This window comes from Podarcis muralis, chromosome 13 (genome assembly GCF_964188315.1).
Source record: "Podarcis muralis chromosome 13, rPodMur119.hap1.1, whole genome shotgun sequence".
In the NCBI taxonomy this organism is placed as follows: domain Eukaryota; kingdom Metazoa; phylum Chordata; class Lepidosauria; order Squamata; family Lacertidae; genus Podarcis; species Podarcis muralis.
The window spans coordinates 6,870,254-6,897,739 of NC_135667.1; the positions used below are offsets into that span (position 1 = coordinate 6,870,254).

At 47.9% G+C, this 27,486-nt stretch overlaps 2 protein-coding genes and 1 long non-coding RNA gene across 6 annotated transcripts in view; 2 read left to right on the top strand and 1 right to left on the bottom strand.

Moving 5' to 3' along the window:
- LOC114581469 (myosin-7) overlaps nucleotides 1-2,344 on the top strand; it is a 42,096-nt gene extending 39,752 nt beyond the window's left edge. For 2 of the 3 annotated variants that reach the window (XM_077916897.1, XM_077916898.1), the window contains exons 39-40: nucleotides 1,917-2,051; nucleotides 2,177-2,344. In XM_077916897.1, coding sequence (XP_077773023.1) covers nucleotides 1,917-2,051; nucleotides 2,177-2,197 — 156 coding nt within the window. In that variant the 3' untranslated portion in view covers nucleotides 2,198-2,344. Of the gene's footprint in view, nucleotides 1-1,916; nucleotides 2,066-2,176 lie in introns of all 3 variants that reach the window. The other variant, XM_077916899.1, reaches the window with a different exon arrangement.
- LOC114581478 (uncharacterized) lies at nucleotides 1,097-24,736 on the bottom strand. 2 transcript variants are annotated; one of them, XR_013390342.1, is made up of 5 exons: nucleotides 24,654-24,736; nucleotides 23,660-23,720; nucleotides 23,013-23,135; nucleotides 10,115-10,242; nucleotides 1,097-1,832 (listed from the first exon to the last, which is right to left on the bottom strand). It is a non-coding gene; the product is annotated as an uncharacterized LOC114581478 (long non-coding RNA). The 2 variants fall into 2 exon arrangements; XR_013390341.1 differs by lacking the exon at nucleotides 24,654-24,736 and having other exon boundaries at nucleotides 23,660-23,999.
- Nucleotides 24,737-26,217: 1,481 nt separating this feature from the next.
- The window catches only part of LOC114583613 (myosin-6), a 51,837-nt gene continuing 50,568 nt past the window's right edge, over nucleotides 26,218-27,486 (top strand). The window contains exon 1 of the mRNA XM_077916900.1: nucleotides 26,218-26,304. The gene's annotated coding sequence lies outside the window, so the exon portion shown is untranslated. The remainder of the gene's footprint in view (nucleotides 26,305-27,486) is intronic.

The following is a 27,486-nucleotide window of genomic DNA, read 5'->3' on the forward strand; positions in this document are numbered from 1 at the left end:
CCCCAGGCGGTGTTGGACTATAATAATAATAATAATAATAATAATAATAATAATAATAATAATAATAATAATAATTTATTATTTATACCCCGCCCATCTGGCTGGGCGGCTTCCAAAAGAATATTACAGTACTGTGATACATCAAACATTAAAAGCTTCCCTAAAAAGGGCTGCCTTCAGATGTCTTCTAAAAGTCTGGTAGTTGTTGTTCTCTTTGACATCTGGTGGGAGGGCGTTCCACAGGGCAGGTGCCACCACCGAGAAGGCCCTCTGCCTGGTTCCCTGTAACTTGGCTTCTCTCAGGGAGGGAACCGCCAGAAGGCCCTCGGAGCTGGACCTCAGTGTCTGGGCTGAACGATGGGGGTGGAGACGCTCCTTCAGGTATACTGGACCGAGGCCGTTTAGGGCTTTAAAGGTCAGCACCAACACTTTGAATTGTGCTCGGAAACGTACTGGGAGCCAATGTAGGTCTTTCAACTCCCATCAGCCCTAGCCAGTTTAGCCGACGCTCAGGGATGATGGGAGATGTAGTCAAAGCAACATCTGGGGGACCCAAGGCTGAGGAACACTCTACTGGGTTCCCTCTGCCTCCTTGACACCTGGGAGAACTCACCATGACCTGCCCCCTACGTGGCTCACATAGGAACACAGAAAACTGTTTTATACTGGTATTGAGATAAGTAGTGCCTGCAATTTCTGGCAGCAGCTCTCAAGGGTTACAGACAAGCGTCTCTGCCTGCCCACCCAGAGATGCTGAGGATTGAACCCTGCGCACAAGGCAGGTGCTCTAACCACTAAGCTCTGCAGCCACTCCTTGCTTCTCCATTCCCCGTCATTATTCCCATTTACGTTCCTCAGTAAATGGACCTGTGGGTGACCATTTTGCGGTCACTGTGGGCGACGGCAGAGAGCACTTCCATCTTCCCCAGATTCCCCCCTCGCGCTACACGCACTCAGAAGTATTATCTTATTTCTTGTTTACGCCTCTCCCCACCCCGTCCCCGCCGACAGGGCAGCCGAACAGGGGAAAAATGACAACAGAAGCAAATGAAAATCCAATATCCAATTCCATTAGAATCAGAACTTGTAAGCAGCGTAAAATCAAATAAAACCACATGTCAGCAGGATGTAAAATGACAAGATTAAAAACAGCCAGACTGTTAAAATCAACCGTCACCTGCTTTAATGCCTGCTGGGGGGAAGAAGAAGAAAAAAAAGGAAAGAGGTTTTTGTTTTGTTTCTGTTAGTTAGTCAGGACAGAGGTGGTTTTTAGCAATCTTTCCAGAGGAGGAAATCCCATTCTAGGGGCGCCCATGCCGATAAGACCCTGCTCCTCCTTTGATGTCTGTCTCAAAGTTCTGACAGAAAGGAGGAGCAAGGCTCATCTAAAGGTCTTTACTGTAGGGCCAGGGTGGCCAACATTTTTATTTCCCTGTTGAGGGCTGAATTCCCTTGAGGATAATGCGCCAGGGGCTGCATATTGGCAGTGGGCGGGGCTACGGCAACAGTGGGCGGAGCTGGAGAAAATGGGGCGGAGCCTCCCCTTCCATCCCTTTTCCTCTTCATCCAGCAACCCGCAGGGACAGAGTTTCTCCCCACCTGCGATTCCAGCAGCTAGCAATTTGACAGTGGAGGTAGAACCTAAGCCTTTCGTCTCCGGTAGACGCAGACAGCCTTACCCTCCGTGAATTTTCCAATTCTCTTCTAAAGCCATCCAAGTTATTGGCCGCTGCTAACCCCTTGTGGCAGGGAGTTCCGCAGTCTGCACCGCGCGAAGAAGCTTCTTCCGTTTTGTCTCGGATCTCCCAACATTCGGCTTCGTTCGATGCCCCCTGGTAGGACGAACTAGCTTTAATACACCACCCCATTGTGATTTCACCCCATCTCTTTCTCTCCCCCCCCCAACCCCAATGCAGGAGGAACAGGCCAACAGCAACCTGGCCAAATTCCGGAAGGTTCAGCACGAGCTGGATGAGGCCGAGGAGCGGGCGGACATCGCCGAGTCCCAAGTCAACAAGTTGAGGGCCAAGAGCCGTGATATTGGGGCAAAGGTGAGAAACCTCTGGTGCGTTATCGCTCCTCTCCAACTCCTATAATTTCAGTTTCTTCCCCCCTCCCACCTGATATCTGCATTTCTCCGCTGACTCCTCCTTCCTCTCTCCCTGTCCCCTTGCAGAAAGGTCTGAACGAGGAGTAACTCCTTTTGAAGATCAGGCGCCCCCCCATCCTCGAATCACACGTGTACCCCCAGCTCCACACCTGAAAGGCAGTGGAGGACGCTCCCCCCCCCCGCTCTGTATATCAGCACGGCCCCCGAAATGTAGAATAAAGGCTATCAAACAGCTATTGCATTCCGTGTGTCTCTGTACGTGTCAGGGGCTATTTGCCAGAGTGGTATATGACATAAAGACTCTCAGGGTACGTGCGAATGAATGCCGGTTGCTAGAGGCAAGCCAAGAAAGAAGGCGTTTTGCTAAATCACTGTGCTAGAGCTAGAGGAGCCTTTCGGTCTGGTGCTACAAGATCACTTAAATGAAACCGAACTGGGAGCTGCAATGAAATGTTGCAGCATGAAGTGCTCCAGCAATGTGCTCCAACCAGCTGAGCTCCCCGCCCCGGAAACACCATTCCATTCCCTCTTCCTCTGGTTTTCTTTTTGCTTCATTTCCCAGCAGATATTCGGTTATTAGTGGCCACAATGGTCTGCCCAGTCCTCCCTGAGTTTTTCTTTTTAGGGATTAGTTCCTTTTTAGTAGTCACAAAGATTTTCTGTTGTCCTTCTGGAAATTTGCAGTTCTCCCTAAACATGATGGCACTGCCTGGTGTTTTTGTGTGTGTGTGTGGTTTTGATTGGGCTTCAAAAACAATGGCACTCATAGCCTGAACATCAGAATTATAAGGAATAATGATGATTTTACTAAGCATTTAGTGCCATTGCTGCTTAATAATAATAATAATAATAATAATAATAATAATAATAATAATAATTTATTATTTGTACCCTGCTCATCTGGCTGGGTTTCCCCAGAGTAAAAGCGGGTGAAGATCTGTGCTCTGAGGAAAAGAGACAATCTCTGGGCTCATCCAGAGGACCTGTTTATACCCCATTCCTCCTGTTTTTTTCTTGCACAAAGCTTACACAGCTGTCAGGCCATTCCTGGTCTTTACTGAGTGTTGCTTCTGATCTGTTTGTGGGTATTTATATGTATTCCCATCCGTCATTCGTTCGCCCCACACTTTCCAACATATGTTCCCATCGCTGCAAGAAGCCCTCTCTCTTTTTAAGAGGATTTGTGGCACTGGGGGGACAGAGCCCTTAAATCCATCTTAATTGTGCAAACCCGAGTTTCCGGAAATGTGTCTGAATCTCTCCATGCAAAATGCAGCCTGGAGACGCCCTCTGTGTTGCATCCCTGGTCCTCTCAGGACAGCACCCTCGACCAACCCCTTCTCCCTGGGCGAGCCTACCTCTCCACTGATGTAGAAGCACCAAATTCACAGCAAAAGGCAAAGTTCCCTTTTGTCCAATGTATCCAGAGTTGGCGTTTTCGCCTAGTTTTCTGGCAGTATCTCAAGCCCCTTCCTGAACAACGGCTGCCACCTTGTGGCTTTCACCTGTTATTGGCTAACTGGGCCTAATCTCTTTCCTTGTAAGGAAGAGAGATTTGCTAAAACGATGCTTTTGAATTCTGGTGCTGGAGGAGACTCTTGAGAGTCCCATGGACTGCAAGAAGATCAAACCTCTCCATTCTTAAGGAAATCAGCCCTGAGTGCTCACTGGAAGGACAGATCCTGAAGCTGAGGCTCCAAGACTTTGGCCACCTCATGAGAAGAGAAGACTCCCCGGAAAAGACCCTGATGTTGGGAAAGATGGAGGGCCCAAGGAGAAGGGGGCGACAGAGGACGAGATGGTGGGACAGTGTTCTCGAAGCTACCAGCATGAGTTTGACCAAACTGCGGGAGGCAGTGGAAGACAGGAGGGCCTGGCGTGCTCTGGTCCAGGGGGTCACAAAGAGTCAGAGACGACTAAACAACAACAACAGGGTCACAATCACACCATACAGAATTCCGGGAGCTGTGGTTTGTTAAAGGAGCTGAGAGTTGTTGGGGGCCCCCCTCTTCCCCTCTTAGAGCTACAATTAGCAAAGTGGTTTAATGATCAACCCTTCTTCCTAGGGGACTCTGGGAACTGTAGCTCTGTGAGGTGAATGAGGGGTCTCCAAGCAGCTCTCAGCACCCTTAACAAACTACAGTTCCCAGAATTATTGGGGGGGGGGCATGAAAGTTTAAAGTGGTATCATAGCACTTTAAATGTATAGCACGAATGTGGCCTGAATTCTACTCAGAGTTAGACCCATTGCAATCAACGGACCTTAGTCATGTTCATTCTTTTTTAGTGGATTTACTCAGTGGGGGACTAATATTGGTTATAACCCTGACCCTGAGGCTTAGCTTTCGATTGATTAAATTTGTGTGCTGTGTGTCACTAAAAAGTCCAGAATCGATTTACAGTGGTAGCTCGGGTTACATACGCTTCAGGTTACAGACGCTTCAGGTTACAGACTCCACTAACCCAGAAATAATACCTTGGGTTAAGAACTTTGCTTCAGGATGAGAACAGAAATCGTGTGGCAGCGGCAGCAGCAGGAGGCCCCATTAGCTAAAGTGGTGCTTCAGGTTAAGAACAGTTTCAGGTTAAGAACAGACCACTGGAACGAATTAAGTACTTAACCCGAGGTACCACTGTAGAAGCAAGTAAAAAAGAATAATGCAGAAATTAAAAAAGATCTAACATTATAATTGTGGCAGCCCCTAAACTGTGGAATTCCCTCCTCTAATTGGTGTGTTTTGCATCATTATATATTGTCCCTCACATGCTGAAAGCACACATCTTTACCCTCCCTGGACTTTGATATCTAAGATTTAGATTTTCTTTGCAATTGTTTTAAGCTCTGGACTGTAAATCTGGGAACTTAAAGCAAAAGGTGGGTAAGAAATCAGATAACTAATAATTTCAGGTGCACTATTTGAATGTCTAGAGCAGGTGTTGGCAAGGCTTACCGGGCACGGGCCGGATCACTCCCGCGGAGATCTTCCATGGGCTGGACTGGCGCAGCGCGACTCCAGAAATCACGTTTGCGCATGCCCAGACACTGAAAATCACTTCTGCGAATGCCCAGATGCCAAAAATTGCTTCTGCACAGAAGTGATTTTCGGTGTCTGGGCATGCACAGAAGCGATTTCCGGAGCCACAGAAGAGAGTCCCCACGTTGTGCTGTGTCGGTTTAGCGCAGTGTGCGTGGACTTGCCAAGCGGGCGGCTCAGTTTGGGGCAGCTCGTGGGCTGCTTCCGGCCCATGGGGCTTAGGTTGCCAACCCCTGGTCTAGAGCAGGGTTCCAAAGGCCAGTCTTGGCCCTCCAGGGCACCCCATTTGGCCCACAAGGCATTTTCCCCCAAATTACACCAACCCACCAGCTGATGTCATCTGAGGACAGGGTGAAATCTAGCAGGAAACCGGCTGGCTCAGATGAGGGAGCAGACATTATTATTATTTTAAAAACTGTGTGCTGCTCTTCATCTAGGGTCACAGAGCGGTTTGTGTCACAATAATAGAAAATGAGAATGCAAAGTAATAAAACAGAAACAATCTGCAAGCACAATTAAAAGGCCATGGCATGTTAATCAGCCAAAGGTCTGGTTAGAGAGAAGCGTTTACGCCTGGCGCCTAAAGATATGTAATGAAGACGCCAGATGAGCCCCCCTGGGGACGGTCGAAAGCGAAACTAAACTCTGCAAAAGTCCCCCTCCTGCTCTTATGGGGATACCTGGTGCATTGGTCCTCAGCATCCCAAGCATCACAGATTTAATCCCTACTTGTCAGCTGATTAACGGGGGTTAAATCCTGCTCAGCCCAGCATTCCTCTTTGAGCCTGAGGAGGCTCAGGCAGGAGCCTGGCGGGGCTGCCAGGAAGCCCTTTGGTGAAAGCGCTTCCAAGGAGTTTGGCATTCCTGATTGAGCCTCCGAAAACAGCAGCTGTGGGGCTTTGCGAGAGCCCTTTGCAAAAGCGCTTTCAAGCAGCCCGGCGTTCCTCTCTGAGCCTCGGTTCTCAGAGCTTCAGGCGGGAGCAGTGGGCCAATGAGATCTACAGACCAGCGACACCCAGAGACCCACAAGTGCCCCACCCCAGCTATAAACCTGCACCTGTGATTCCTGCGGCGCTTTGCCCCCAAGTCACAGCCCTTTGTGCAGAAAGCCTATAAGTCCCATGCTGTATCCAGACCACAGATTGGTGCCAGCCTTGTGACAGCAGGAATAGCCTTTCGCCAAATCACAGAGGTGGAAGGGTCTCAAAGGCCATTTAGCCTAACCTTGTTGGCCAACACAGGAAATCCTCTGCAAGGCGCGCCTTCTGCTTAAAAAACTCAGTGAAGAAGAACACCACTACCTTCCAACGCAGTCTGGGTGGAGAGGGACATTTATGTGCATTTCTGTTCTCCAGTATGCACCAGTTTTGGATACGTGCATGCCATACATTTAAAGCACACAGCTTCCCCCCACCCAAGAATCCTGGGAGCTATAGTTTGTTGAGGATGCTGGGAATTGGAGCTCTGTGAGGGGTGGACTACAGTTCTCTCTCGCCACAGTCATAATGGATGTTGACCTTTCATACGTTGCCGAACTACAACTCCCATCAGCCCCAGCAAGCATGGCCAATGGCCAGGGTTGATGGGAGTTGTAGTCCGGGAATACCTGAAAGGCCAAAGGTTCCCTGCCCTTAGTGGGTTGATTGTACCAGTTGTAATCAGCTTAATTAGTGAGTGAAATCTGCATGTATTCACAGCAGAATGAACACAGAAGTCCCCCCACCCACCTTCTCTCACCATAGCTGAACTTGCTGTAAAGTTTGGTGGCAGTAGATTCAGGACCGGCAAAGCGGTTGCTTTACACACACACACACACACACACACACACACACACAATTAACTTGTGGAACTGCCTGCCACATAAAGCTGGTGCTGGGCATGAACATCTTTTGAAGGAGATTAGGCAAATTCATGGACTACAGGTGTGCTGATGGCTGTTATCCACAATAGCTAGCTAGATGAACTTCCATGTTTAGACACAGTGTACCTCTGAATTTCAGTTTCAGGGTGCAACAGCAGGGGAGGACCCCACTTGTGTGCATCCTGGAGGCATCCAATCTGCCCCAGTGAAAAGAAGAGTGCGACCTTTGATCTAGCAGGACCCTTATGTGAACAAAAAACAGACACCCTCTTAGAAGGCACCAGTGGCGTAGCGTGGGTTGTCAGCACCCGGGGCAAGGCAAGTAATTTGCGCCCCCTAACCCGTGGATTTGCGCCCCCTAACCTGTGGATTTGCGCCCCCTAACCCATGGATTTGCCCTAACCCCAGATGTTGCGCCCGGTGCGGCCGGCCCCCCCTGCACCCCCCACGCTACGCCACTGGAAGGCACATAATGTTATGACAGGCCCTGCTATTCACAGCTCTTTCAAACATTTGCATTCAAAACAATTCACGCTTTTCTTTTTAAAAAATCAGATGCTAAGCTTGTCAAGTATCATAGCTACCTGTACTGTTCCTGTAATTGCTGGTTTGTGACATTTGTATCTATATATTTTTGTTTGTGCTGAGAATTGAAACCATGAAAAGAGAAATAAAAGATAGCTGCTTGGTTAATCCAGGGCAGTCCCCCCTTTTAATCGATCCAAATGACAATCAATCAATCAATCAATCAGATTGAAGGAATAAACTGAATAACGGAATAAGCTAGCCTCACCGGCTGTCTGGGAAAGTCCTGATTTGGGGAGTCTCAGGAGAGAGAACTGGAGGTTTTCCCCTACTGTAAATGAGACTCGCCATCCTATTTCACACCCAGCAGAAAATTCCCATCGAAAAATTTGTTGGGGATGCAAAGGAAAGGCGAGGGGGTGTCAGCTGCTGAACAAAAGGCAGATTAAAATATGCATATGTGCAAATGAGATTAGGCCAGGCTGGTAGGTGCCTAAAAGGGATCAGAGGCATTAAGCCCAATATTCAGGGAGATTAGAAGAGATGAAAGCACGCAGATGTATAGATTAGGCTGTCTTACGCCGGATCCCTTGATTAAACTGATTAAAATAGGTCAGCACTATTAAAATAGACTCGGGAGGATTAGAAGGGGGCTATTGATAGATATTGTTTTTAACAACAACAACACAAAAAATACCCAGGACAAGGCCATTCCTGGGCAAGTCGGTCTGACTTCCTGAAACAGCTACGAAAATTGCACTGAAACATTCCTCTCTGGGAAAATGTCCAGGCAGTTCTTTGCATCCTGTTTCTGCAAGGGAGAAGGGGTGCCTTTGGGCTCTTCACTCCGAGAAAGAAAATGGCGAGCAAAGTGCTCCGCGCAGCTCGAGCGAGCGAGCCAAGCTACACACAAAGGCGGGGTGCATTTTCCAGGGGGGATCTGATCAGATGCCAGCCTTGCAAAGCGGCTCGGGGAAGGGCGGCGTGAGAAGGATGCCATGCGCCCTTAAATCGCAGCCTTGCCCCCTACCCCCTAAACAACCCCTCTCAGGCACAGGTGCCCACTTCTATTAGCTGAGATTCCTGCAATGCAGGGGGTCAGACTGGATGACCCTCGGGTCCCTTCCGACTCAACAATTCCATTCGTGTCATTCGGAGCCCGCAATATTTCAGGCTGCCCGGGACTCTGTGACAAGGAGAAGTACCGTATTTTTCGCTCTATAAGACGCACCAGGCTACAAGACGCACCTAGTTTTTGGAGGAGGAAAACAAGAAAAAAATATATTCTGAATCTCAGAAGCCAGAACAGCAAGAGGGATTGCTGCGCAGTGAAAGCAGCAATCCCTCTTGCTGTTCTGGCTTCTGGGATAGCTGCGCAGCCTGCATTCGCTCCATAAGACGCACACACATTTCTCCTTACTTTTTAGGAGGGAAAAAGTCTTATAGAGCAAAAAATACGGTATTACATTTCCCAGCTCCATGTCAAGAGGAAGGGCAACCCTGAGCTCGATATCGTGAATAATAAACACGAAAGAGGCCCCCAACATATTCACAGCTGGCTTAGGCCTGTAAGATCAACGGTGGGATATCTGCCTTGCACAGCGAAAGTCCCCAATGGCACCTCCTGGTAGCTATGGGTGATTTCCCGTCCTGAAACCCTGGCAAGCAGCTGCCAGCCAGTGTAAGCAGTGCTGAGCTAGATGGACTCTGCATAAGGCAATTTCCTATTGATGAACTTCCTTATGTATGTGTGTGTGGAGGGGGACCTGGCTGACCCTAGCCTTGGTGAAGACTTGACGTTTTCATCCCCCCAAAAGTTTTTGATTTGAGTTTCCATCGAAATGAGGCTGTATATTAATGTTTTAATGTTGTATTTTAATCTTGTTTTTAAGTTGCATTTCAATCAATTTGTTTTTATATCGGGTGTTAGCCGCCCTGATCCCGGTCTAGGCTGGGGAGGGTGGGGTATAAATAAAAGTTATTATTATTATTTATTATTATTATTATTGACCTCTTTTGGGAGCAGGATGCTAGGCTAGAGGGACATGTGGTCTGAACCAGCTCTTCTTGCATATTAAAGGTAAAGGTACCCCTGCCCATACGGGCCAGTCTTGACAGACTCTGGGGTTGTGCGCCCATCTCACTTAAGAGGCCGGGGGCTAGCGCTGTCCGCAGACACTTCCGGGTCACGTGGCCAGCGTGACAAAGCTGCATCTGGCGAGCCAGCGCAGCACACGGAACGCCGTTTACCTTCCCGCTAGTAAGCGGTCCCTATTTATCTACTTGCACCCGGGGGTGCTTTCGAACTGCTAGGTTGGCAGGCGCTGGGACCGAGCGACGGGAGCGCACCCCACCGCGGGGATTCGAACCGCCGACCTTTCAATCGGCAAGCCCTAGGTGCTGAGGCTTTTACCCACAGCGCCACCCACGTCCCTTTCTTGCATATTATTTCTTATCAATGGACATGGGGCCCATCGGCCAGTTCCACTGCTAAGAGAAGGGGCCACAGACTGGCTTAATCCATACGGTGGATCCTAGATAACGTTCTGGTTCCTGGAGGTTGGGATTAACTCCTGGACTTACCTCAGCCATCCAAGCAGTGTCTGTCGTGCTCCTTCAGGGTGCTGTGAGGACGCGGGCGGTTCCTTGGTCTTGCAGAACGGCTGTGTGGCCTTGTTTTCCCTTACCGATGCTGCCATCTTTACCTCCACCTGTTGAGAGTCAACAATGAGGGACATGCCTTCTCCTGCTTCCGCCACCCTCTCAGGTTGCAGGGGGTTGAACTAGATGACTCGTGGGGTCCCTTCCAACTCTATGATTGTTGGAACTTATGGTCTGTGTGTGTGGTTTGGGAGCTGCACGGTCAGGGGAAAAACAATGCTGTCCAGGGTTGTGAAGACTGCGGAGAGAATATTTGGGTGCACTCTTCCCACCTTGGATCAAATCTATGCTTCCAGGTGCCATAAGAAAGCTGCAGAGATGGCGCAGGATAGTGCGCACCCCGGAAATGATCTCTTTCCGCTTCTGCCTTCTGGAAGAAGGTACAGGGTTATAAAGACTAGGAATAGCCGCCTGAGAAACAGGTTCTTAGCGAAAGGGGTTTTGGTTTTAAACACATTGTAAGGAGCACCTTCGGGTGCAAGTAGATAAATAGGGACCGCTTACCAGCGGGAAGGTAAACGGCGTTCCGTGTGCTGTGCTGGCTCGCCAGATGCAGCTTGTCACGCTGGCCACGTGACCCGGAAGTGTCTGCGGACAGCGCTGGCTCCCGGCCTATAGAGTGAGATGAGCGCACAACCCTAGAGTCTGGCAAGACTGGCCCGTACGGGCAGGGGTACCTTTACCTTTACCTTAAGGAGCTTAGGACTTGCTGATCAGAAGGTTGGCGGTTTGAATTCCCGCAACAGGGTGAGTTCCCGTTGCTCGGTCCCTGCTCCTGCCAACCTAGCAGTTTGAAAGCACGTCAAAGTGCAAGTAGATAAATAGGTACCGCTCCGGCGGGAAGGTAAACTGCGTTTCCGTGCGCTGCTCTGGTTCGCCAGAAGCGGCTTAGTCTTGCTGGCCACATGACCCGGAAGCTGTACGCCGGCTCCCTCGGCCAATAAAGCAAGATGAGTGCCGCAACCCCAGAGTCGGCCACAACTGGACCTAAGGGTCAAGGGGTCCCTTTACCTTTACCTTTAAGGAGTCTCTATGGGAGTATATTGTATTTAATTATGGGGTATCAGAGTTTTTAGGGGGCTAACCAGGTTGGGATAGCTGGGATAGCAGGCTTGTTGGTTTTTGAATGTCTGATGTAGATTTTTCAATTTCGTCGTTCTGTATGGGACAATGACAATAAAGATTATCGTATCATCGTATCGTACCCGGTGGGAGGGAGCTGTCGGGGAACTCCCTGTTCAAAACTGCCTCCAAGCAGCTCCCCAGAAAGACACCTTGGTTATAAATGCAGACATCATTAACTTCAGGCAGAAAGATAACAGCCTAATCACAACACACATTTAATGTCCACTTAAAAGTGCATTAAAACATTGATCAGCACCAACAGGATAATGAATCTGAATCTCCCAGCACCATCTCCTTAACCGGCGATGTTGCTCTCTTAAAGTGCCTATAGACAACAGGGAATGGAGCTATCTTCCTGGCCCGTGTGATAAACTGCTCTGTGTAGCTCCAAAGCTTGCCTCTTCTTGCAAGCTTCATACACCAGCTCTTCTTTCTCTCTGTGTCTCTCTCCCGGGCAAACTGAGTATCTTGTGGGGAATGGAAAACAAAGGGAAGCCAAAATGTTCCCTCTTTGCACCCAAATGCCTCTTTTCCCCAATAGAAAAGCTCTACACCGTGGTCCAAGATGAATGCTACTGAATAAGTTCAATACAGATATATTGTCAAAAGAATTGGTCCTGTCACGGCAGCTCAAATAGTCATTACAACTCAATGGAAAACAACCCAGAATCTTACCACTCGCTCTGGAATATAGCAATAATGGAGAAAACTACTCATAATTTGAGATTTCGACAGGACACTTTTTATATCATTTGGCATTCCTTTTATTACACATGCAGCGGAACCATCATTTTCAAGACAAACCTCATCACAAGCCCAGAAAAATTGGAACGACGCTTGACAATCAAATCATGCCGATATTCTTTACTTGCACTTTTTCCAAATTTAACCCAGGCACAACTCATTCTACCCCTGCTTTATAGTTTTGCCTCTCACCTTTCGATTTCCATCTACGGTTTTGTATACGTTACACAAGGAAATAAAAATACATTTACAGAAAAAGGAAATCTCTGCGCCTCCCCAGCCCAGCCCAGCCCAAATGTGCAGCTTGATACATTTCTAGTATGCAAAAGTACCTGGTGGTCTGAGGGCTCCAGAACTCAATATCCCCTTGCCTCTTCTTGCTTGGCATTAATCTGACAGAGAAGGAGATGCTGGCCTGGCTGGTGAGGGGAGGGTCTTAGGTCGTGGGGTGGGAGGGGCAGGAGACAGCTGTGAGCTGGAAGAAAAGTGGGGAGGAATGTACTTGTCAGTCCTCTGCCTATTAATCTGCACCAGCTCTGAACTGGTTCGCCCCATGGAATCCCATGTCTCTCATGTTGTTTTGTCAGTTTATTTATTTCTCTACAAAATACAGTACTTACTTTGCACATAAATAATAACCCATGCTCTGTACTTTTGCTTTTTAAAGCATGTTTTTTTTAACATGTCATTTCCAACAATCATTTAACATAACTTCTTTTCTTATACAATATTTTAGACTTCCGTCAACAACCTCTGAAGATTTTCTGTTCTTTATCACTTGTTCTGCATTTCTTAATTTCTCTATTACTTTTAATTATCATTAACTAATAACTCTCTTCAAAGGTCCGTATAGTTAAAGCCATGGTTTTCCCAGTAGTGATGTATGGAAGTGAGAACTGGATCATAAAGAAGGCTGATCGCCAAAGAATGGATGCTTTTGAATTCTGGTGCTGGAGGAGACTTTTGAGAGTCCCATGGACTGCAAGAAGATCAAACCTCTCCATTCTGAAGGAAATCATCCCTGAGGGCTCACTGGAAGGACAGATCGTGAAGCTGAGGCTCCAAGACTTTGGCCACCTCATGAGAAGAGAAGACTCCCTGGAGAAGACACTGATGCTGGGAAAGATGGAGGGCACAAGGAGAAGGGGATGACGGAGGACGAGATGGTTGGATAGTGTTTTCGAGGTTACCAGCATGAGTTTGACCAAACTGCGGGAGGTAGTGGAGGACAGAGGTGCCTGGCGTGCTCTGGTCCATGGGGTCACGAAGAGTCGGACACGACTAAACGACTAAACAACAACAACAAATAACTCTCTTCATAGTCTTTCTTGCAATATTTCGAGTAGTCCTCCTTACAGAACTTCTTGCAGTCCAACTAGCGCAATCTGTTAATTACAATTGCTTTTCAAATAGTTCAAATATTTACTCCAGTCTTCTAAGAATCTCTGGTCCCGCAGGTTTCGAATCCTTCCTGTTAATTTATCTAATTCTGCATAGTCCGTTAATTTCATCTGCCATTCTTCTTACGTCGGTAATTCTTCTTGCTTCCATTTTTGTGCCAATAATATTCTTGCTGCCGTCATTGCATATAAAAACAACTTACAACATGCTCTGCACTTTTGCAACAAAGATGGAGCGAGCTTGTTTTCTCCGGCTCCAGAGGACAGGACTCGAACCAATGGCTTCAAATGGCAAGAAAGGAGATTCCGACTAAACATCAGGAAGAACTTTCGGGTGGCAAAAGCTGTTCAACCCTTGGGAAGTGTTGGACTCCCCTCCCTTGTAGGTTTTTAAAAATACTGTATATATATAATTTTGATTAAGTTTTCTGTTTTACAACTTAAGATACTTGTTTTACCTCCTTAAGATATCAGTGACTTCCCTTCTTCTTTTTCAATGGTTCATTTACATATCATAAATCCCGGCATGTTTTACAAAAACCATACCATTCAGTATTCCATTATTGCATCCATCAAAGCTGTTGAATTTATCTTAATGCTGCCAGTGTTTTCAGCTGTACACAGTTATTTCCCATCTATTCAATAAACATTTTCCAATCTTCTCTAAACGTATGTTCTTCTTGTGCTCTCATTCCATATGTTAAGACTGCGAGTTGTGCACATTCTGTCAACTTAAGTTGCCATTCTTTAGTTGGGACCTCGCCCGTTTCCCAGCTATCCCAACAAAACATGGGCCGCAGTAGTGGCATACATAAACAACCTTTTTTTGACACCTAGGGGGTTTCAGTCTGAGTTATCCCCAACAGATTGAACTCTGGTTGTTGTTTTGAAGTACTTTAAAACATTTTTTTCAATTTGTTATGGATCATTTCCCAATACTCTTTTACCCTTTTGCAAGTCCACCGCATATGAAAGAACGTTCCTTCCACCTCTTTGCATCTCCAGCACTTATCTGATTCTCTCTCATACATCTTAGCAAGCCTATACCATCTGTGAATTATTTTCAGGTAGTTCTCCTTCAAAGAACAACACACTGTAAACTTCAAGTCACTTTTCCAACGTTTCCCCCAGAGATTAACCTTCCTTGGAGGTTTCTAAGCAGAGGCTGGGTGGCAATCTGCCATGGGCGCTTTAGCTGAGATTCCTGAATTGGAGGGGGTTGGATTAGACCAGGGGTCAGCAAACTTACCGCACCTCGGGCCAGTGTCTCCAGCGCCGATCGCGCGGCGGGCCGGAGGGCGGGGGAGCGCGTGCCCATACGTGTGCGCACACGCTATTTCTGGCACACTTCCGGGTTGGAGAAGCACTGGAAATAGCTTGTGTGCATGTGCACAGGCCTCCTCCACCCGGATGTGCACTGGAAATAACGCTTGCACATGCGCAAATAATGCTTGCACATGTGCACAAGCTATTTCCGGTGCTCCTCCAACCCAGAAGTGGGCAGCTGCGAAGTGCAGCGCTGGTAAGAGCGGGCAGCGGGTGGCGGGGGTCGCCGCAGGCCAGATAAACGAGTCCCTCGGGCCTTATCCAGCCTGCGGGCCTTAGTTTGGGGACCCCTGGATTAAACGACTCTCAGGTTCCCTTCCAAGTCTACAAGTCTATGAACAGAAAGCAGCTTACCTGCAGATGGAGTGCTTACCAGCTGGAAAGGGCAGCAAGGTGAAAAGTGTGGAGACCCCCCCCCCCCCATTTACAAAATTCATAACCTGAACTCGTGCCCACTTAGTTTCCCCCTTCCTAAGACATATTATTCTCTCTTCCTCCCCTATATGTGAGATTCCTTCATCAGGAACGTGTTCTTAAGTGCCCTTTGCTATATCTTACGGTGTCCTGGGCCCCAGGGCAACTGCTGAAGCTCTCTAGGCGGCAAGTCTGGCGCATTCAATACCTATAGTTGTAAAGTTTCGAAACGATTTGTGTTTGGCTCGCCCAGCCGTGCCATGATGTTCTCAGAGTCTTTGGGTCGAGCAGGTGCTCTAAATCTGAGAATTAAAACAAGGGCAACCCAGACCCCCTCCCTTCTCCACTCCTCCCTCCGAAAGACAGTTGTCTCTCTCTCGCCCAGCCCCCTGCTGACCCTCGTCTCTTGCGGGTTTGGGGCCTGGCTTAGAAGGCGTCAGGCAAGCTGATGCGAGGGATGAGAGGAAAACCAGAAGAGCCCGGCTGGATCAGAAGCCCATGACCCAACGAGACCAGAATCCCATTCTCACTGACTAGATGCCCGCAGGAAGCCTGCAAAGAAGACCCTGGCACAAGAGCATTTTTAAAATTTAATTAAATTTGTATACCACCCTATACCCGCAGGTCTCAGGGGTTCACAAGATAGAATCGCAACAGCATAAAACGCATAATAAAAACAAGAACAAGAACAACCCAATAATCCCACGCCTACCCAACACATTTTAAAAGGGCCTTGACTGGTTAAAGAGGAACGTTTTTTGCCTGGCACCTAAAGGTATATAATTTTTATTTTTTGCGGTTTCCAGCAACTGGTATTCAGAAGCATTGCTGCCTCTGACCATGGAGGCAAAAAGCATAGCTGCTGACATACCCTCCAACATTTCTCCAATGAAAATAGGGATGTCCTTTTTTTTTTTTTATAATAATAATAATAATAATAATGCCCCACCTATCTGACTGAGTTGCCCCAGCCACTCTGGGTGGCTTCCAACATATATAAAAATGTAATAAAACATTAGACATTAAAAAAAACCTTCCCTATACAGTGGATGCTCGGGTTGCGAACGTGATCCATGCGGGAGGCACGTTCGCAACCCGCAGCGTTATGTCTGCGCACGCGCAGGTTGTGATTTAGTGCTTCTGCGCATGTGCAAAGAGTGATTTAGCACTTCTGCGCATGCGCGACCGCTGAAACCCGGAAGTAACCCGTTCTGGTACTTCCGGGTTTCGGTGCGTCCGTAACCCGAAAAAACGCAACCTGAAGCGTCTGTAACCCGAGGTATGACTGTACAGGGCTGCCTTCAGATGTCTTCTAAAAGTTGTCTAGTTACTTATCTCCTTGCCTTGGGGGGGGGGATTTCGCCCAACTCCATACCCTCCAACATTTCTCCGGTGAAAATAGAGACGTCCAAAGGAAAAGCAGCACATTCTGGGATCAAATGAGAAACCGGGACGGCTTCTTTAAATCTGGGGCTATCCCTGGAAATTAGGGACACTTGGAGGGTCTTATAAAAGAGATCAGCAGAACTGGGATGAAGGTGGGATGTTGGAGGGCCCAGGGCCAACCTGAGGAGCACTGATATATCTCAATGCAGGCTGTGTGGGGTTATTTGTGGGGATACTTGGCAGGGCTTGAGGATGGTTGTGGGGCACCGCTAGAGCAGGAAGGGGCAAGTATGGGGCAACTGAGCCTTCTGGTTCAGAGATAAGAGGTTGGCTCAACCAAGCAAAGGAACGGAGTTCACGAGGGCCAGATTGGAGGAACAGAGGAGGGACCCAAGTTGTGGGTTTGGGGGCTCGGGACAGAAGGGGCCAGCAGAGACAGCTCTTCTTGTTGTTGTTTAGTCGTGTCCGACTCTTCGTGGCCCCCTGGACCAGAGCACGCCAGGCACTCCTGTCTTCCACTGCCTCCCGCAGTTTGGTCAAACTCATGCTGGTAGCTTCGAGAACACTATCCAACCATCTCGTCCTCTGTTGTCCCCTTCTCCTTGTGCCCTCCATCTTTCCCAACATCAGGGTCTTTTCCAGGGAGTCTTCTCTTCTCATGAGGTGGCCAAAGTCTTGGAGCCTCAGCTTCACGATCTGTCCTTCCAGTGAGCACTCAGGGCTGATTTCCTTCAGAATGGTCTGATCTTCTTGCAGTCCATGGGACTCTCAAGAGTCTCCTCCAGCACCATAATTCAAAAGCATCAATTCTTCGGCGATCAGCCTTCTTTATGGTCCAGCTCTCACTTCCATACATCACTACTGGGAAAACCATAGCTTTTACTATATGGACCTTTGCTGGCAAGGTGATGTCTCTACTTTTTAGAGATGGCTCGGTGAGAGCTAATTCCCCATAGCAGAGGACGGGGCACAGTTTCGGCAGCAGTGAGGTCAACTCAACCCAAATTCTGTCGCAGATGACATTAGGCTTGGGTTGCGCAGATGCATCTCTGCACTGACACCCTCTTTGTGCGTGTGTGCCCCCCCCCTCTCCAAATCCCCGGAATCTCGCACCTCTTCCTGGATAACAGTTGCCCTCTTGTTTGGGTATCACCACTTTATACCAACTAAGTGGACATTATGTTCGGGGAACCGGGCCAGATTCAATTCCTCCAGCCTCTCTCCTGCGGACGCTTTTTCCCTAGCGCAGGAGGAGAGACAAAGGCCTCAAGATAATTAACTCTTCTCTCCCCCCCCCCAACCCACTGCCGCCACCCACCCCATAAGCTATCCCCTTCTTCTTTTTGTCTCGATATAAAAAGACCAGGATTCCAGAAAGCGAGCCAAGGCTGGGAAGCTGTCAACAGCAGCTGGGTGTGAAGAGAGATATTTGCCAGAGACGAGGGAATGCAGCACTCCCGGATACCGACAGCGAGGATCCCAGCCTCCGACCCCTTGCTCCCCACATCCAACCCCCAACTGACGTTTGGCTCTCTCAGTTTAAACCCCCCAAATATCCCACCCTAAAGAGACAGATATCGGCAGACAGCTACAACTTTGCTAGAGCGACGTCCCTGCGAGGGAGAGAAGGTTACGACATTTGGGACTTTCCTTTCCTTTTTATTCATACTTTTTCAAGTTTATACATTTCATTAGTTTCACAATAGATTTAACATTTCGCAGTTTGACTTCCTACCCCATCTTCCTGCAGTTCCTTAATTTTTTTTTAATATTTCATGCATATCCAAATTCATTTAATTTGCTCCTTTAATTATCTACTTTCAATATATACTTTTATGAATATGCAGGTTATTACAACAACCCTGCCAATGTTTTTATCTGTTTACAACTTCTCTGTAAATATTCAATAAACCATTTCCATTCTTTTATAAAACGTTTGTTATCTTGATTTCTTATTCTTCCGGGAAGTTTCTCCATTTCCACATATTCCATAGGTTTTTGTATCCATTCTTCCTTTGCTGGGACTTCTGATATTTCCATTTTGGGGCAAGTAGCATTCTTGCTGCTGTAGAGCATTCAGTACATGAATAAATTTCTATAGAATGTAGGTAGTTCTGTCCCTATAATTTCAAAAAGAAAAGCTTCTTGTTTTTTTTTGGTGTGTGTTTATTTACAAAAGTTATTTTGGGCTTTCATGTTGGAAAATGTTAGATGTTTTACTGTGTTAGATGTTTAATGTTAGATGCTCTGATTTGTTCGAAGCTGCCCAGAGTGGCTGGGGCAACCCAGTGAGATGAGCAGCATAAAAATAAAATATGAAATTAAATGAAATTCCTCTCTCACAATATTAGAACTTGGTGGCTTCCAGCAAAGCTAAATTTTGGGAGATTTAGGACAGGTGGAAGGAAAACTACGGTAAGCAGCGCGTAACTGTGGAACTCCCTCCTGCAGGAGGAAGAGATAGCCACAAACTTGGATGGCTTTAAAATAAGGTAAAGGTAAAGGTACCCCTGCCCGTATGGGCCAGTCTTGACAGACTCTAGGGTTGTGCGCTCATCTCACTCAAGAGGCCGGGGGCCAGCGCTGTCCGGAGACACTTCCGGGTCACGTGGCCAGCGTGACATCGCTGTTCTGGCGAGCCAGAGCCACACACGGAAACGCTGTTTACCTTCCCGCTAGTAAGCGGTCCCTATTTATCTACTTGCACCCGGAGGTGCTTTCGAACTGCTAGGTTGGCAGGCGCAGGGACCGAGCAACGGGAGCGCACCCCGCCGCGGGGATTCGAACCGCCGACCTTTCGATCGGCAAGCCCTAGGCACTGAGGCTTTTACCCACAGCGCCACCCGCGTCCCTTGGCTTTAAAATAGGATTGGACAAATTCATGGGGAAGAGGGCTATCGATGACTATGGTCAGAGGCAGCAGTGCTTCTGAATGCCAGTTGCTGGAAACCACAGGAGGGGAGAAGGCTCTTGTGTTCGAATCCTGATTGTGGGTTTCCAATAGGCATGTGGTCAGTCACTGTGAGAAGAAGAGGCTGGGCTAGATGGCCCCAGATGGCTCTTCCCGTGTTGTCGTGGCTTTTTCACATTCCTCTCATGCACCTGTTGAGACAGACCACAGAAGCGGCCTGTAGGTCTCCAATAGGGATGTCAGGGGGTTGGGGAGAAATTCAAACTGCCCACTCCGCACTTCCCAGAGCAATTCATTAAACAAAACCGCAGCTCTCATTCGAAATGGATTTTGCAATGTTGTTCTCCATCTGAAAAAAGAGTGCAGAAATGTGAAACAGTGTGCCTAAAAATGCAAACGTTTCCCTGTTTAATTTTTAAGCAGATTCCCTCCCCACCTCCCAGAACTTGCAACACAAGAAGACAAAACAAAACTTTGTCATCTATTTCTGAAAACAACAATGCAAGCATGCATTGTACTGGGGAAACTTGCTTTTTATATATATATAAAAAAACTTTCTCTGGCTTTCACTTGTAGCCGAGTAAGATTGTCTTCCCTGAACACGGTCTTACCAGTGAGTCCGTAAGTGACTGTGGAGGCCAATTCTGGATCCACACGTCCTTCCACAGTGGGGACATAGGTTTCCAGATGAGAGTTGATCACGGTGAGGGTTTGCCAAGCGTGCCTTCCTCTTAGCACGTTTCTCCCTTTCGTCCTGAGCGTCTTCAAAGCCCATGACACCTTTGGTAAAGGCTGTTCTGCAATTGTACCGCTCACAAGCCAGTGTTTCCCAATTGTCAGTGTTTATACTACATTTTTTAGATTTGCCTTGAGAGGCTTTAAACCTCTTTTATTGACCATCAGCATTACGCTTCCCCGTTTTAAGTTCAGAATATAGTAGTTGCTTTTGATGACGATAATCAGGCATCCGCACAACATGACCAGTCCAGCAAAGTTGATGTTGAAGAATCATTGCTTCGACACTGGTGATCTTTGCTTCCAGTACACTGATACTAGTTTGCCTGTCTTCCCAAGTGATGTGCACATTTTTTTGGAGACACCGTTGATGGAATCTTTCAAGGAGGTGGAGACGTCGTTTATAAGTGGTCCGTGTTTCACAAGCATACAGGAAGGTTGGTAGTAAACAAGCATTTTGGTTTCCCTGCGAATGTCCCAGTCGCTATGTCTAGATGGGCCATAATCAACTCTTCCAGTAGGGTCTCCTTATGTAGGGTTGCCATATTTCAAAAAGTGAAAATCCAGACACAAAAGTTATTAAGTTGTTGAGCTTTATTTGCAAGGGCTGAATACCAGCTATGTCTGGGAAATTCCAGACATATGGTAACCCTACTGTATGCCATTATTTATTGTTTTGCTAGTCGCTTTGTTTATCGTGCCTGTAATTCTGCTGCAATTTGCTCCGGAATTACTCCTAATTTGTTGTTGTTGTTGTTGTTTAGTCGTTTAGTCGTGTCCGACTCTTCATGACCCCCTGGACCAGAGCACGCCAGGCACCTCTGTCCTCCACTGCCTCCCGCAGTTTGGTCAATCTCATGCTGGTAACCTCGAAAACACTATCCAACCATCTCATCCTCTGTCGCCCCCTTCTCCTTGTGCCCTCCATCTTCCCCAGCATCAGTGTCTTGTCCAGGTAGTCTTCTCTTCTCATGAGGTGGCCAAAGTACTCCTAATAGCCAATTTTTTTGGGGGGGGGTGATAGTTACTAAAGACACACACATGCAAGGCTCAGCAGAACCCCAAGCTTGGCCAAAGTTGGTAACATTTAAAAAATCAATAGGCCAGCGTAATTGGCACTTGAGTGATACAGAAAATGAGCAGAAAATGGAAACCAACAGCATCTTGTTCTCACTCAAAGTAATGAAGGTGGTCTGAGTCATTTGCTGTCTTCTTGTGAAAACCATGTGGCTTCATGTTGTATTGGTAACATGGGGTGGGTGGGGTGTTCCAGGTCACATGATCCTTTCCCCAAGGGACAAAAGAGTGCAAGAGTGCGAACGAACTGCATTATCCCACTCATTGGAACTCCCTGCCTGTTGACAACAGAAATTTGCCTTCACTGTGCTCTTTTTGTGCTCTGCTTAAAAACGCTGTTGTTTTAGGCAAGACTATCCATTGTAGTCCATTTAGGGACGCGGGTGGTGCTGTGGTCTAAGCCACTAAGCCTCTTGGGCTTGCCAGTCAGAAGGTTGGTGGTTCGAATCCCCACGATGGCGTGAGCTCCCATTGCTCTGTCCCAGCTCCTGCCAACCTAGCAGTTCGGAAGCATGCCAATTAGATAAATAGGTACCGCTGCAGCAGGAAGGCAAACGATGTTTCTGTGCGCTCTGGTTTCCATCACGGTGTCCCGTTGCGCCAGAAGCGGTTTAGTCCTGCTGGCCACATGACCCGGAAAGCTGTCTGTGGACAAACGCCGGCTCCCTCGGCCTGAAAGTGAGATGAGCGCCACAACCCCATAGTCACCTTTGACTGGACTTAACCATCCAGGGGTCCTTTACCTTTTACCCATTTTTACCCATCCATTGTAGTGAACGATGGTATAACAGAACAAAGAACACTAGCCTGAGGTACAAGACAAGGATGCCCCCTTTCCCCAGTTTTACAGTGGTACCTCGGGTTAAGAACTTAATTCGTTCTGGAGGTCCGTTCTTAACCGGAAACTGTTCTTAACCTGAGGTACCACTTTAGCTAATGGGGCCTCCTACTGTCGCTGCCACACAATTTCTGTTCTCATCCTGAAGCAAAGTTCTTAACCCTTGGTACTATTTCTGGGTTAGCGGAGTCTGTAACCTGAAGCGTATGTAACCTGAGGTACCATTGTATTTGTATTGGGCACTGAATCTCTGGCCAATGTAATTAGAGAAGATGGAAATATAAAAGGAATAAGCAAAAATGGAAAACAGAAAATGTTAGGTTGTGGGTGAACATATCAGACGACATAGCAATTCTTCAAACAGCTCTTGTTTATTCACAGGCCAGAACAGAACTGAACTGAAGGGTTCAGCCAGCCTGCTTATATAGAACTCCAGTACAACGTAACTGTAACCATTTTCTGTAACTATCCAATCACTGAACGTCACTTTCGATCCCTTATTTGCATATGTGGACAGTATCCCCCTGCTGGCCCAGGGTGAGAACTTCAGTACATAACAGAAAATAAGCTTACTTGCATATGACACCATGCTAACAATTGAAAATCCGTTGGAAAATATGCAGGTAACAAAGGCACCTTTGGAAAGAAAGAAAAAAGTCTATCCAGACATGTAGAGTGTTGACACATGTTTTAGTATTATCTTTAGCGCATCGTTGATTTAAATTATATTTTCTGAATGTTTCAAATAGTTGCCTTAAGCTTCACCCCCATTGCTTTATTCTTTCTGTAAACCACTCTGATGTTTCGTTATAATTAAACCGTCCGTAATTCTTGCAAAATAAATAAACAAAAGCAAATACTCACTGGATCTGTAGGTTACCAATGCAGTGTGCAACCAGACTGGGGGCTGTTCATCAGAGAACCTCTGAGCATGTGCTGTGTGCCGTTTCCTCGCATCCGAGTCTCGAGGGCCATCTGACAAAGTGCCTGGCAGTCACAGGGCAAAAATTCTGCATCAGGGAGTCACAACTTCTACTGATTTAAAAGGAGAAAGATTTATACAATCTGAGAAGAAGCCAGAATATCTGTTTTAAGCCCAGGATATGCCTCATACAGCTTCTTTCAGTCTAAGTGAGGCATCCCCAAACTTGGCCCTCCAGATGTTTTGGGACTACAACTCCCATCATCCCTAGCTAACAGGACCGGTGGTCAGGGGTGATGGGAATTGTAGTCCCAAAACATCTGGAGGGCCATGTTTGGGGGTGCCTGGTCTAAGTTGTGCATATTAATTTTGCCTTTTAATGCTCCGAATCGCCCTGAGATCTTCAGATGAAGAGCGGTATACAAATTTAATAAATAACAACAATTAAAGTTATCCACCAGGAAGAGATGAATCTTGTGTACAGAAGGAACGAAGCGGAATAGACTGCAGTTTAATCGTAAATAAATTCAATGACAAATTATTCTGCTCCTACAACCTGTGCTTTGCAGGATGGTTAAGGCCCACCTACCGGCCACAAGAAGACCTTCCTCGCCACCTCCTTTAACCGTGCCAGCGATGAGGACTAGAACCTTAGGGCAAAAACAGATTCTGCCGTCACAGAGGCACCTCCACAGTTCCGCGGGATATACAAAGGGCTGCGGATGCGTCAGAACGAAATCGAGCCCTGCAATCTCGCGCTCCACCTTCCTTTGTCCTGCCGTGAGGCACCGTCCCACTCAGCACCCCAGTCCAGCTGCTGCCATCCACCCCCACCTAAAAAGCATCTTAGCTCTCACTTCTCTGGGCCTTTTGGGCTCGCCCCCCCCCCCCATCAGCCACTGCACGCCAGCACGGACCGCTTCCTCCCGCCCCCCCCGCCCCCCGCAACAAAAGAGAGCCGGGCCCAGGAAATGATCCGAAAGCATCCTAATGCCACAAACAAAACAGGTGTTAATCCCCAAACCCCGCCAAAACCTCCATCTCCCCCCTCCGTCCGCTTAATCCCACCCCTGGGCTTATCCTGGCTCCGAGCACCTGTCCCCCATTCCCCATCCCTCCCTCGGCCGGTCAACAATAGCAGCTGAGAATCAGCGCCAGTCAACAATGGCAGCTGAGAATCAGCACCCTGGTCCCAAAGGCCTTGGGAAGGCGTGAAGTTCCCGGGGGGGGGGGGTTGGAGGTGGAGGGAGAGAGCTAATTCCAGCTCCCCATCTCTGACCGCCCTCCGAGGCCCCCCGTTCCCTCAAACAACCCCCATGCCGTCCGCCCAAGGTCAGGGAAGGTGACCAGGGTGGTTTGGAGGGGAGGGCAGAGGTCAAAGGCAGACATTTCCCTCTCTCCCACCTGCCCCCCACGGCATTCTTTGAGCGTCATCCCTCCTTCGCAAGCGACATCCTGTCCGCGCACCGGTGATGATTGGCAGCCATACGAAGAATTGTAGGACCGTAGAATTGGTGACCAAGGGTCATCTAGTCCAACCCACTGCTATGCGTTGCAGCTGCAAAAATTCATGGCCGTCCTACAGTTTTCAATCGGTGTGCATTGCTTCCGAAATCTTGCAGCTTTTCACGCCACAGATGCTCCACTGCAGGACTCTACTGTATACCATCCTGTGTTTTTCTGAGCAAGGGAGGTATATAAATTTAATAAGTGATAAAATCATATGAGTTGCGCTCTAAGTAAGACCCTGTTTGCGCCATACTGTACATTGAAAGCACTGTGAAGCCACTTTCTACAATCGTGATTCTACGATGGTATGATTCGTTTTATTCTACTGCATGTTAACAAAAAGGAAGAAGGAAGTTGCCACGTCAGCTAATGCCAGCAATAAGAATAATCTGTCATTCCTAGATTAAACACCTATAGCAGAGCTTTCCAAACTGTGTCACACAACACGTTAGTGTGTCGGCTGCAGTGTGGCGGTGTGTCGCACGAACGCTCCCCACACTCCTCCCAGGACTGGAAAGGGGTTAGTTTAACCTCTGGTTTGCTACTAAAACTGAACTACAGTGGTACCTCGGGTTACATATGCTTCAGGTTACAGACTCCGCTAACCCAGAAATAGTACCTCGGGTTAAGAACTTTGCTTCAGGATGAAAATAGAAATCGTGCTCCGGTGGCACAGCAGCAGCAGGAGGCCCCATTAGCTAAAGTGGCGCTTCAGGTTAAGAACAGTTTCGGGCTAAGAACGGACCTCCAGAACGAATTAAGTATTTAACCCGAGGTACCACTGTACTGTGTCGCGAAACGATGCAAAACTCAATTACTGTGTCGCAAAACGATGCAGAACTCAATTACTGTGTCACGAAATGGCGCAAATCTAAGAAGTGTGCCAGCAACATGCAAAATTTGGAAAGCTCTGGTCTACATTAATGTACAGCCTTTAGTTTCATCGTCCCAGAGGTCTGGAATGCTGTACCAGTAGACATTCAGCAAGCACCTTCCTTTTCAGTTTTTAAAGGTCTGCTGGAAACTTATGCAGGCAATTGAAAATACCGTCTTTCCATAATAGTTAGCTGCTTTCCTAATTTTTACGTTTTGGCATCGATGGATAATTGTTGCAAACTGCTCTGATTTTTTAAAAATGCCTATCTTTTTTTAAAAAAATAGATAACACGAGCAGAACTTGTGCCCCCCAAAACCCCTTGTTTTAGAGATATGCACGTGATTCCTTCCTTCCGAGCCCAATTCTGTGCGTCTCAGACTCTCCTCTCCATCGGCAAAGTCTTCTCCTTATCATTGCATTGTCTCCCTCCCTGGCCTAGCATCTTCATACACTTGCATAGACCTGAAACATGCTGTCATTCCAGCTCACTTCCCGGGCGCTTATCAGCCACTGACAGCACTCGTGTCCCCCTCCCCTGAGGAATGTGCCTCCCTCCTCTGGGAATCAGGGGCTGCAGAGAGGAGAGGTTGTGGAGGGGGGAGGACAGTTGAAGGGATGAAGAAGAGTGCCATTCATGGTCAGGCTGGTCCTTCGCGGAGCCATCTCTCCGAATCCTTGTCATCATGTCACTCACAGCTGCGGCGGGCCTGTTTCAGGGAGTGGGGGGGGGGCGGAAGACTGGGCTGGGGGGTGATGCTATTTCGGACAGGAGGATATAAAGGGATGGGGGTTGGTCCAAAGGCTCAGATCTTGCTGGACTCCAGGCTGAGTTACCTCCGTGTCCTGGCGTAAGAGATTTCTGGTCTGGGGGTGTCCGGTGGGGCTTGTGGGGTGGGCGTAGTGGAGGGAATAAATAAATTGGGGGTCTCGGACGTGTGGGTCAGGAAAGGATGCGAAGGAAGGGAAATGTCTTTCGGCTGCAAATATTTTCTTCCAAGCTGGACCCGGAATAAGAGGGCTGAGATGCTGTTTCTGTTGCTGCTGAGGTCATGTAAGCACCATGTTCCCCCAAAGATTATTGAGAACTGTTTATTTCAGGTGCTGGGAATTGCAGCTCTGTGGTGCGTGAGCTACAGTTCCCATGATTCTTTAGGGGAACCCATGGGGCTGGGAGCTTCAGATTTGTAGTATAGCTGTGACCCTAGACGGGTTGGTCCATGTTTGCTTTCGTAGGGATCAACGTTTATTTCTTTAGCAAGTTTATCTATTACCTGAAAAAATGATAGCAATAATCTGTAAGTGTCTTACATATTTGCTGAAGTGCCAGTGACCTCTCTGGCATACAGACACCTGCCTACTTACCTGTGTGGTTTAGACACACCTGGGTGCATCTGTCTGGTGTCTGTAGGCCAGGCGTACGGCAGGGGCAATGAAGTCAGGGATGAGCAAAGAAACTGCGAGGATGGAGGTTCTGGTTTGTGGAAGTAAGCTTTTGAGTTTCACAGGTCTCTTCTCCGGAGCTCCCCAAGGGGGCTTGCGAAAAATCTATCGGTCACCTACGAGGGTGAGGTGCGTGAAGAAAAGCTTTGTGGATGACGGGGATTTTGAAGAAAGATGCTTGCTACCACCTACAAGGGGGCAGGGGGAGAGGCGAGTTAACAGAGAGGGAGGAGGTATTTATATATCATTGACTGAAGAAGGAGACAATATGGGGGGGGGCGAGTAGAGTTTGTAGTAAAGAGGGAAGGAAAAGGAAGGTGAAGAGAGGGCTCCGAGAGCACTGAGGACTGGAAATTAACACTTGGGCTGTGTGCGCACCACACATTTAACGCAGATTTCAAGCATGTTCCCACCCAAAGCATTTTTTGTAGTTTACCCACCACAGAGCTGCAGGTCCCTGCCCCCTTAAGAAACTACAGTTCACAGAATTATTTGTGGGGTGTCTGCTTTAAATGTACACAGTCCAGAGCAGTAAGATAGTCCTAGGGATAGAAGAGGGTCCTGTCCCCCCGAGAGGAGGTGTGTGACAT